The sequence below is a fragment of the Cyprinodon variegatus genome, unplaced genomic scaffold, assembly GCF_000732505.1.
Source record: "Cyprinodon variegatus isolate N-32 unplaced genomic scaffold, C_variegatus-1.0 Scaffold73, whole genome shotgun sequence".
NCBI classification, from domain to species: Eukaryota; Metazoa; Chordata; class Actinopteri; order Cyprinodontiformes; family Cyprinodontidae; genus Cyprinodon; species Cyprinodon variegatus.
In genome coordinates this window covers 551,915-564,293 of record NW_015150526.1, presented here as the reverse complement: position 1 = coordinate 564,293, position 12,379 = coordinate 551,915, and the positions used below count along the sequence as shown (strand labels likewise).

The window sequence follows — 12,379 nt, the reverse complement described above, 5'->3', positions numbered from 1 at the left end:
CAAATCATTGAGCCCTGGTAGAACCAAGAGGCCCATGGTAACCCTGCAGGAGCTGCAGAGATGCATAGGAATTTTTTTTTCTAATTCTGCAAGACAGAAGCAAAAAGAAAGCAGTGTTTTAAAGACCTGGATTGTGCAAAAAGTAAGGTTATTATTAGCAGAAAGACACAACACTCCATTAGCTATGTAAAAAAAAAAAAAAAAAAAAGAATTTGCTACTGCCAGCACAGGTTCGGAAGGTTTGAAAGCTTTTCTGCTAAATAACTACTAAAATACTCAAAAATCCTAAATTAAAGATCTCCAAGGAAATAAAATAGAAATGTAAGGGCTTTTTAAGGGCCTCTTTATCCTTAACTTAAATAAAATAAATAAGTTGTAGAAATAAACAAATTGATCGCAGATATTAATCTAAAATATGTCCTAAATATATCCTAAAGCAAATGAACTGAAGACAGAAAGCAGTGAAAACAGTATCAGATTAAAAACAAAAATGCCTTAAAACTAAGACTCATACAGATTTTGGTCCATAAATCCAAATGAAGAGTAGGCCTACTTCTATTAAGTTTAGTACAAACTAAACAAAGTTGGTAGCATGTGGGTTTATGCACAAATAAGTATCATTTTTCAATTACTTAATTTTGTTTAAGGTTCAAAACAACTGTTGCCATCAAAGAAAAGCATATACCTGTTATGCTGGTGAAGATTATTCCAAAAGAAATTACAAAACAATCCACTGGACTTTGTCTCCAAGTTTGAAGACGTTTCGCTTACCATCCAGGAAGCTCTTTTAATTCAAAACATCAGAATTAGCAGTGAGTTCGCAGCTTTGTATAGCAGCTTTATAGAGTACCCTGTTGGAGTAGATAAAAAATATCTGCATATCTGTTATCTTAAGCTTTAATTACAGAAAAAGTCTTATTGGTCTTTATCAAAGCAAATCACGTGACAGATACGTTGTTATGTTAGATTCAGAATTTCTTGATTAAAAAATATTCATGGATTTATACTTGGATATTTATGTAATTAAAAAAAATTGCACCTTAAGTTTATTTTATTAAAAAGGCAAAGCGTTGTGATACTGAGAGCAGCCACACGGTGTCGCCCTTTATCAGAATTTAAAGTGGATGGAAAGGAACCTGCTGTTACGCGTTTTGTTCCTCGCAGTTTGAGGCATTAATTCCCAGCACACATTTCATTTCCTTTTTCTTCTCATTTTATCCATTTAGCGAAGCTTTTTTTTTTTTGTATAAGGGGGGGCCCTCACACGCCGATGTCAGCTAATACATGAGGCTCAGGTGCTGCCAGGGAGCCTTGAGGCTGTCCAATCAGGGAACAGCGTGGCCCCTCTCTCCGCCCAGTCGACCAATCACAGAAGTGAGGCGTCCCAGTTCCTGCTCTTATAAAAGCGACTCACTCCGTAGTGAAGGTACCGGAGAATGAGAGAGATACTAAAGAACCATCATCGAACCCCACATTGGACCTGCCAGTCCTTTAGTTTTTATTTCAATTTTCTTCTTTCTCCAGGTAACTTCTAACCTCAGTTTCTCTTATTTGATTGTGTTGCTTTTTATTATTGTTTACTTGGTCAAATGGGGAAAGTATAACTATTAGTGACAATGTTGCATGTATTATTAAGGATTTTATTTTTTTTTTTTACTAATTTAACGTGGTGTTAATGAGGTTTGCTTTGACCCTTTATACTTTTGAGGTATGGTTAAAAATTGGGTGTAGTATTTATTTCAAAGGAGGAAGAGGATGATGTAATCCTGCCACTCTGTTGTAAACAATAGATACCATGGTGAACAACAACAAGATGTAGAGCAGGGATGAGTTTAGTCAAAATGTGTGGGGTTTTTTAAGCGAGTCATCTGTTTTGCGCTGGTCTTCCTTCTCTAATTCTATTAGTCAGCATCTCTGCCAGAAAGGAGTCTTTTGTCAGCGAAGCGGAGAAAGGGAGAGAAAACTGGAAATGTGTCTTTTTTTTCCTTCCACATCCTCAACATGTTTTTCAACTCCCCCACCTCCCCTCCCCTTCTAGAATACCAAAATAACAATGGTGCTGCTTTCTGCACCCCCGATGCCCAGCTTGTTACGCAACATGTGATCTGTCTCCTCTCGTCTCCTCTCACTTTCAGGTGTGTTATAGTNTTTTCAACTCCCCCACCTCCCCTCCCCTTCTAGAATACCAAAATAACAATGGTGCTGCTTTCTGCACCCCCGATGCCCAGCTTGTTACGCAACATCTCATATATTTACTCTCGTCTCCTCTCACTTTCAGGTGTGTTATAGTATCAGTCAAGATGGCCACGTCTGCCAGTGCCAGCTTGAGTAAAACCATCAAACAGCAGTACATGGAGCTCCCCCAAGGGGATAAAGTCCAAGCCATGTACATCTGGGTTGATGGAACAGGAGAGGGACTCCGTTGCAAAACAAGAACTCTTGATTTTGAACCCAAAAGCATCGAAGGTGAGCTTTATTCTCGAGAGTCACCTGAATCAACTGTACGCAGTGAACCCTGTGACCCCAATCAAAGTCTGAAGGAGTGTTAATGGCCACTTTCCTTATTGCAGATCTCCCTGAGTGGAACTTTGATGGCTCTAGCACCTACCAGGCAGAGGGCTCCAACAGTGACATGTATCTGATTCCTGCTGCCATGTTTCGTGATCCATTCCGTAAAGACCCTAACAAGCTGGTGCTGTGTGAAGTCCAGAAGTACAACCGAAAACCTGCTGGTTAGTAGACCATAATAATCAAGATATTAGTTAATCATTAAAGGAAAAAAAAGCTAAACATATGTTGAAAGGATCCAATATGAAAAATGCTCTGTGTAAGTTACTGTAGCTAATTTAATGTGCTTTCTACAGAAACCAACCTTCGCATCACGTGTAAGAAGGTGATGGATATGGTGGCAGACCAGCATCCCTGGTTTGGTATGGAGCAGGAGTACACCATCCTGGGCACAGACGGACATCCTTTTGGCTGGCCATCTAATGGTTTTCCTGGACCTCAAGGTGAGCAGCTGAACTTATTACTCTTCTTATCCCTTCATGACATGCAGCATTGTTAAGTTTTTATTTTAAACTGTACATTTGTAGGTCCATATTACTGTGGAGTCGGAGCTGACAAAGCCTATGGCAGAGATATCGTAGAGGCTCATTACAGAGCATGTTTGTATGCGGGAGTCAACATCGGTGGAACAAATGCAGAAGTGATGCCTGCCCAGGTAATGATATGATCCAGATGTGTGCTTTGGTTTCCCTTTTTGCAATGTATTGATGAACCATTTTTTTGTGTTTTAGTGGGAGTTTCAGATTGGACCGTGTGAGGGGATTGACATGGGGGATCATCTGTGGGCAGCACGTTTTATTTTGCACCGTGTCTGTGAAGATTTTGGTGTGGTGGCCTCATTCGACCCCAAACCCATCCCAGGAAACTGGAATGGTGCAGGCTGCCACACAAACTTCAGCACAAAAGAGATGAGGGAAGACGGTGGACTGAAGTGAGTAGGAAATGCTTATTTATGAGAAATTGTGACTTTTTTTGTGACCTTTGTGACACTTGTCTCTTTTTGCTTCTGCTTCCAGGGTTATCGAAGATGCCATTGAGAAGCTTGGAAAGAGACACGAGTATCATATACGTGCCTACGATCCAAAAGGGGGTCTCGACAATGCCCGTCGCCTCACTGGACGCCACGAAACATCAAACATTCATGAATTCTCAGCCGGGGTGGCCAACCGCGGCGCTAGCATCCGCATTCCTCGTAGCGTTGGGCAGGAGAAGAAGGGCTACTTTGAGGACCGGCGCCCATCAGCCAACTGCGATCCATACGGTGTGACCGAAGCTCTGATCCGCACTTGTCTGCTGAATGAGGAGGGAGAGGAACCAGCAGATTACTAAAAAGCTCCCAGACTGACTTTTACCGCCCTCCCAAATTTCTTAAAAAAAATAAACTAGTACTGTATTTTATTTCTCCCACTAAGTTGATTTTTAACATACAAAGTTGGCTGGTCAACTTGAAACAAGGTAATGAGATACTTGGTAGTTATGAGCTGGTGAAGTCAGGGTATGCTTTTCCTTGTGTCGTTAAACAGGGATTGGCTTTTGTAACACTGTTCTTAGCCCACGCCATATCATTCCCTCTTTGTCTGTCTGGAACTAAAACAAACTAAAGCACCAGGATATTGCAGAGTAGGGCTGCTAAGGCTGGACAACATGTGTAAAGTAATAAATGTGACTAGTTCTTGTACTGTTAATATGTGTTAACCTGACTACCCAGTCCTCAGTGTTACTAATGCTCTCATTTTATGAAGTGTCTGTTTTTTAATGATGTTTGTCCTGAGATTCTGGCACATTTTGGTCAACTTGTATGGTACACTTGTAGATGTCCCAGACATAAGTTGGTGGATCTTTCCATAATGCCATTTGTAGAGTTTCCTCAAGGAGTTTTATCCTTTTGTTAACTGCGATATATTGTAATGCGCTTGATTTGGTAAAACATAAATTTTACTGAACCTGGTGATTTTTATTGAGACATTTAAAACATTTATTTTTATCACAAATACGTGTCTGTGACTCTTGTATTAAACTACTTTTTTTGCTTAAATTGGTAAAATTAGGCTGACGGAGAACTTCTTTCATTCAAAGCTAAACAGTAGCCTTCCAAACTCAGCCACGCTTGTTTAATGGCTAGGTTTTAATTAGAACTGATTAAATATCCTTTTTGTTAAGAATGATAACAATAAGGAACACAGAGGTTTCTAGTTGGTATCCAGAGAGGTCCAGGCTCATCTGTAGCTTCTGCTCCCATCTGCCAAAGCTGTTTAAACATCTGGTGCTGCAGGATTTTACAGTAAACCAAACACAGAGTAGTGAGACGCATTTTGCCTAAAGGTAGTGACTAAAGTTTAACAGGCTGAGCTTTTTCCCGACAAGATCTCAACACAGACTCGTTCTTACGGTTGTTTTCTGAATTCAGTGGCTAGAAACTAGACCATGGGGCCCTCATGTGAAAGTTATTCAGCTCTTTCAGTGCAACAGCCTGAGGACAGTAGTCTAGTCTCCTCTGCCAAACTCCTGCACAGCGAGAATAATTGTTATGTCTGATACCATCACCTATTTTGTCTGTCTCTGGGCTCCAGGTGATTAATTCATCAGGTAATACAGAAGCAAAACTAAAACAAGGTTTTTTTTGTCTGGGTACTCGGTGTTATTGCATTCACTAGTTAACTTTAGATTCTGGTGAGAACTCTTTGGTCTTTTGCTGAGAACATAAACATGTATTTCTAATGTGCTCTCCCTTCTTGGGGGAAGGGCCACTGAGTTTGTTTATGAGACCTTTCACCTACATTCCAGCGGCTTCACACCAGCATTGTTCATCAGTGCACTGACTGGCTTCCCTTGGAACAAGTTAACCAATCCTAAAGTAAAGGACAGGTTTAGTCCTGTGTAAGGGATAACAGCTGGACTACAGCCAAAGAGTGTTCTCTGGATTTGTGTGGTTCTCCAAATCATAACCCTCATTCTAACCGGCACCTGTTCCGGCTTTGCTGAAATCCCAGACTAGCAGGTGAAATTTGCACGCATATGCCTGAAACACAGGCATTGCGAAAGAAATTGCTGTTTTGAAGTGAAGGCTCATAAAAGTGGGAATTGTTGACTTGAAAAAAAATGTTAAACCAAAATTAGGATTCTAAAATAAGATTATATATGTATCAGACACATCACGCTTCCAGGTTTGATCCCCTTTTTTCACCTTCAGCACTTTACTATTTGCTGTATACAGAGATGAGTTAAAGCATCTTGTAATTGCTTCATTCATTTTAGATGAACATCCATGATGCAAATCCTTCATAATACCAAATCTCCGTCAAGAAGACCCTCTATTAGATTGGATGGCTGTGGCCATTGGGATATGCTGGACTCTTGAAAACAAACCGGTTGATCTGAGTTATGCGACATCCTGCAATATCCTGTTGGATGTAGCTCCTCATATCAGAAGCATTTAAACAATATCCAGTTGGTACAAAGGGACAAAGCATATGTTATCATCGACCTCAACCATGACTTTACGTGACTTCTCAGAGCAGGCAGATCAGAGTGGAATCTGGTGTATTTTTTGCTGCTGAGATGGTGTTCCACATCTTTGAAAGAGGTAGTTATTTTAACAATTGTTTTTGACAGTTTTTACATCACCTTCTTTCGCCAACTTGCCTTTTCTTTGATCTCCATCATGATATCACAGCTCATGGGTGGTTTCTAAAACACGCTTCAATAACCATGTCACATTGGAAGTCTCTTAAATCTCCTTTTTATCCCTATCTCACATTTGAACATAAGCAGCTCTTCTTCATCCCATCTCAATGTATAAATGTGAGAAGTTGATTTATGTGATTGGCAGATAGTGTGTGTTTATTAGCGGTTAAGTGAGAAAAGTGTTTTAACCTTAGTCCAAACTTTAAACCTAATTATGAGCCACATTCAGGTCAGTTTCTCTTGTATAATTTGCAGACTAAGACACTGAGGGACACAATGTACATTTCTCTCAAGCTGAAATTTTTTAGTGCAAGCTTTTATATAACCTTTTTTTTTATAAAAACAAGATACAAAACCGTTGTTTTCTGTCCTACCTCCTGTTTACCACTTGAGTGCTGTAACCCCCCCAGCCCACGATGTGAGGGTAACCACCCTGTGACGATCTGTGAATGCCATTTGCTGACATTCTGTCACCAAATAAAATCTTTCCGCTTCCTCGCTTTTGAAGCTGGAATAAGGGGATCCAATTTGCATGCAGAATTCAAACCTCCCTCTGCCTGGGAAGCTCAAACGAAAGGAGTAGACACCGGACAAAGGATGGAATGGGATGCTGCCCTGTTGCTATGACAACCACCGGAATGTACAGGCTGGATCGTGCTAGGAGAAAAAAAAAATCTGAGATTATGTAAGGAGGAAAAAAAATTAAATGAGGTCTAATAAGTGAATCTGCACAAAAGACATCCAGGTCATACACAGCTTTAAGATTCATGTCAGTTGGATTCACTTACACAATTAGATTAAATAAAAAGTTTTTTAAATACATTTACTTCACATAATTTAGGAGTCTTTAATAATAACAATATTGCATAAAAGATTTGATCAAATTATTTTTTGCACTTTAAGGGTTGCATTGCAGTTGTCAGTTTAACTATATTAAATTGTTTCCTTTCTTGTCTGTGTTGTTGTGTAAGAAATCATGCTGGTTCAAACCAGTGCAGGCTCTTCTCCTGTGTGAATCATACAAGGAGGATATCTGTGCAGCAAAATCATGACTTGCAGAGGATTTTTTGGAATATGTCAGCATCTTGTTTTGTGCAAAAATGCTGCAGATGAAGGAGATGTGCAGTTCTCCCAGGGCTCCCTTCTTATAAAGAAATGTAAAGAATGCAGTTATTAACTGTAGTAAACAATAAAAGGGCTAATTAATGTCATTTGGGTTTGAATTTGTTTTGCATTGATAAAAAACAGATTATATGTACGTCCCACAAAAATATTATACCTATCTTCTCTCTGGGTAAACATTTTCCATTGCGCACATTATTTCTTAACCAACCTGTTCTGCCAGGGAAGAAACAAAATGCAAAACAAACTACAGAGGCTGTGAGTGTGCAGTCACTATTTTTAAGCAGGCAGATTCTGTAAGATACAAGAGCATTCTTATCATCTGAGAGCTCATGTGTGATTGGGCTAAAGCTAAATACCGTTCCGCCTCTCACCCTTACCTGAGGAGTGATTGGTCCTGTGTTTGCATGACACAGTGCCACAGTTTTTAATGTAGTGCTTATAACTAAGATAAAGTCTTCCTTTTCTTTTGTAAAACCAAGGTCAGTGTTTTCTTCTTCTTTACATTAGGTTAACTAGTAGTAAAAAGAAAAAGGAAAAGTACTGTTTTCAAAGGATTTAGGAGAAAAAATTCACTGTGAGAGGTGTTAACTGCATGTTCTGGCAGTTATTAATGACCTACTTGGACAGCTGAGCTGGATTTACACTCCTCTCACTTGAATAACTTTTTCTTCAACCCAATCAACCAACCGTTTTTCTGCTTTTGTTTGCCTTTTCACTAAAACAAATTGCCCATCCTGCAGGAATCTGAAATTAACCTCAAGGACCTTTGTTCATTAATTGTTCCAGTCACAAGCATTTCTGTTCAGTGCAGTTCTAACAGTTTGTGCTCTCAGGCTTTGAATGGCTTGTTGAGTGATGCCAGTACTTCCAATTCATAAGTTGCCCTCCCCTCCCCTGATGAGATCCTGCTGGTTCATCTACACGGGCAGCCATTCCAGTCCACAAAACAAATAAGGGCCCCCAACCTCCAACAGTCTAGTTTTTTGGTAATTTGCCATTTCATAATCAGACACTCCTTTAAAGTCAAACCTATCCATGTAAACATACATAATTATATATATATTTTTTAGACCAGCACAAAGTAATGCTCAACTGGTAAGTAAAAACTACAAATAAGGCATATTTAAAAAAAACAAAAAACAAACTGTGAGCACATTTTGAGAAATGGTGTACAGATCTTTTCAGTTCCAATTAGTCTGACACATTTTAACCAAAATCAAGTGCAATCAGTTACAGACATTTCATAGAGGCTTCCCCGGTTTGTAGGAAAGCAGTAAGCAAAAGACTAAGGAACTTAATAGACTGGTAAAGCTTGGTTCATGTTCAATTTACATCAGTTTCGCCTTTTTCATCCCTCCGTGTAGAGTCTGTGAGGACAGAATTTCCGCACCGAGCATCAAGGGAAATTTATAATGCAGACAGATCTAGATGAAAAAGCTGTAAGTGAGCAACAGCTACTACTAGCAAGGGTTTGCAAATGTTAATATCTGGGGACATAGACGTCCAGTGATTTAACCCATAAATATCACCATTATTGAAATAAACTGGAAAAAAACTCTTATAAAGAAATCGCAGTAGTTCTTGGACGGCATGAAGAGGATTTGAAAAGTTTTTTTTTTTTACTTCCTGGTGTGGTGTGGTGTTGTCAGGTGTCTAATTGCTGCAGACGTTGTGGTGGGTGGTTTAATTTCCACGCAGATTGTACGTGCGTCAAGCATAACCCAACCTTAAGAGGGTAAGGTGTGATAAAAAAGTAAAGCTGGGTTTGGTTATAAAAGAATCTATACCATATGAACAAGCTACAGCATATAGAAGTGGGTGATTTGAGTGGTGTTGCATAAAACTGGCTCAGTTCCTAGGTCAGGCTTAAGGGCAAATTAGACTTCTGCAACCACACACATCAAATGTCGCTTGGGTCTGGTCGCGAACCAGTTTTGCCGGTATGCTTCTGCAACGTTGATCTGGAATTTCTAGGGACGCACAGCAGTTTCCCGCCAAAGCACAAGAGGGAGCCTATTTGAGAACTCGCAAGAACTTCGACGGATTGTGCTTCCAAACCTCCTCGATCAACCTTCGTAGTTGTCCATCATAGTTGTTCCTCTTTTTTTTAAAATGATGCGCCCCAGCACCAAATCGAGAAGGACGACCACACAGTCGGAAAGGCATACCAAGGACCAGTCACAGCTGATTTTGTCTGTGCACTTCCGCTTGAGGTCTGCGTGGGTTTGCGACCGTCCAACGCATTGTCAGGATTTTTTTGAGGTGCGTGACAAGTGTTGCAGAACTTCTGCACGGATTTGATGGTAGCAGAGGCTATGCATCAGAAGCATAAACTGGCCTTTAGTCAACCAAGACTGACTTAATTTGTTTACATTTGTGTTTGGGGGGCATGCACTGTTCTTTCACTGTATGACTCAATGCACTGGTTGGACTCAATTCGTAGCTCGTAGCTCAGCTTCAATGGCAGGATAGAACAGATGAATGCCTCACAAGGGCCAACCGAATTTTAAACACGTTTTATTTTCATTCAACTGCATGCTGCTTGATTAAAAGCTATATGCCTCTGTTACTCCCTGTATACTACACAACGTGGGACGCATGATAAACCTGAAACTCGGCCAGATCCAAAAAATATTTGAACGACTGAAATCATCCCAAAAAGGACAAAAATATCATACAGTGTATGTCCTCCTTTAAGTAACCTGGCTTGCTCTGAGCCCCCATTCAGATGAAGCTGGGTTTGAGTCTATACAACAAGCTATTTTGTGCCATCACAATGAAGCAGCCATTAAACTGACTACATTTTAAACCAGCTCCAAAAGTAGATACATTATAAGCTTCCCACCATGGCATGTCCGACATAAGTACCTTATATGTATAACAGGCTATGCACTGGTGTGTTTTCACAAGAGAGGAGATGCAGCCTTTGACCCATGTGCAGAACAGAGAAAGCATCAGTGGACTTTGGTGTTGAGATTCAGTTCTACAATATATGCTTTTAGAAACTATTGAATTTATTGTGAATTTTTAACCTCGCTATATGTTATAAAGCACAGTTAAAGAACTGTCCAGGTGTGTTTATGTGTCTGGGTGTGTGCACATTTTCTCAGGTAGTGAGTTATAACAGCAGATGTGGTTGTAAAAGTTAATTATAAAATCTTTCGAGACATAAACTTATCTCTGTCATGGGACAGATTTCTACGACAGCTGACTTGGACTTTTTACCTGAGATATATATTGGATAATTATCACAGCTCCTTATGATAACCTGATCTCCTGTCTCCCTCCCTGACCTTTAAAAGTCTCATTAAGTTTCCTGAAGAGCATGCATTTTCCTTAAAACGATGAAGAATGCCATGTTGATCTTGATATAGTTAACATACTGGGTTTGGTTTACCGTGGTATTTGATGTAGCCCTTCCTTGTTTGCTTCCTGCTGCCAGTTCCCGTCATTTGCTATCTACTTCTGTGTAAACAGTAAAGTGATCGTATAATAAATGTAGCCAAAAACAGATCTAATTAGGGGAAAGACAAACAGCCTTTCAATCATCTAATAACAATCAGCCCAATAACCCAATGAAAAAACAATTTAAAGTATGCAGAGGTGGATAATTCAGGTCTGGAAAGTAAAAACCCTGCATAGTTTCCCTTCATCTGTTTACTTAAACAGGTGATTAGCTCCCAGTCTGTGTTGTAGCACTGGAAATGCAAATGGTTGAAACAATTCTCTCTAGAATTTTTACTTCCTGGAGCTGGATTATCTACTATGTACTCATAATAAAAATAGCCATGATAATACAGAATGTTTCATAATGCTGTGAGAGAGTCTGAGTAAAAATCAAATTCTGTAAATTCACAAACCAACATTAAACAGCATGTCAAAGAAGCATGTTTTACTATTTTGATGACTTATACACACCATGCAAATATTTGAAAATAAAAATGATCTTATTAATGAATCCTGATATTTTAGTAAGGTAATAATAAGGACATAATTTAGTGGAATATACTGCTTTTAGCTTACTGGGAGGACATCTTTCCAACTGATGCAATCTAACTGAGGCCTGCCTTTGACCCTCCACCCAAAACAAAAATAGAAAAATAGCAGTAAATAGAACACAATTAAACTGGATCATGCAATAACCCATAGTTTGGATTAAAAAGGTATTTAGCTAAGATGTGTGAGCACTATGACTGGTACTTCTCTCCCAGCTCTCATTATTCCAATACTGCTGGGATCCAGCAAATTAGGTATGAAAGCAACCATGATGAGTAGTAAACACTGGATTTTCCAAAAATTCATTCTTTGTAAACATACATTTTAATTAATCAGTTAAATTGATTAATTGCCCAGCCCTAATTAATGTATCTGCAAGGTTTCAAATAAGTGTCTCCTCCTGCAACTACTTACATTTACTCGGTTACACTTACTTTAGTCACATTTTGGAAAAAATTACTTTGAGGAGTATTTTCACTGTATCGTACTTCTTACCTTTACTGCAGTAATGTACTTGTAGCGATACTCCTACCTTAGTAAAATCTATAGGTACTCTGACTTAGACAAATTTTCTTGTCTTGTGTCTTCTTTTTTGTATACACAGAGTGCATACAAAACGAAATATCGCTTTGTACAGCTATCATGACATTTAAATTTCCTAAAGTACAGCAGTGATCAAATGTAAGATGTTTGAGAGAAAAAAAATGGTGCAAAAAACGCACTGGTATGGAGGTTCAGAGCATCGAAGGCTTTGAAGCCTCTTCCCAGAGGGCAGCAGGGAGAACAGTCCATGGTGGGGGTGTGAGGGGTCATTGATGATGTTAAGGGCTCGGGACACGCAGCGCGGGTATGAAATGTCTTTTATGAAAGGAAGATATCTTGTCTGCTGTTCTCACTTCTCTTCTTACCTTCATCCAGTCTGAGACGCTGCAGCCTCCACACCACACAGTGAGACAGTTAGACAGAACGCTCTCTATGGTGCTTCTGTAGAAAGTCATGAGTATGG

General features: G+C 39.5%; 1 protein-coding gene across 1 annotated transcript; it reads left to right on the top strand.

The window, feature by feature from the left end:
• The first annotated feature begins 1,396 nt into the window (after positions 1-1,396).
• LOC107083392 (glutamine synthetase) lies at positions 1,397-4,559 on the top strand. Its single transcript, XM_015372593.1, has 7 exons — positions 1,397-1,524; positions 2,279-2,466; positions 2,571-2,732; positions 2,865-3,011; positions 3,096-3,223; positions 3,300-3,499; positions 3,585-4,559. Exons 2-7 carry the CDS (start codon positions 2,301-2,303, stop codon positions 3,895-3,897), a joined length of 1,116 nt encoding a protein of 371 aa, XP_015228079.1. The 5' UTR covers positions 1,397-1,524; positions 2,279-2,300; the 3' UTR covers positions 3,898-4,559.
• Positions 4,560-12,379: the final 7,820 nt, after the last annotated feature.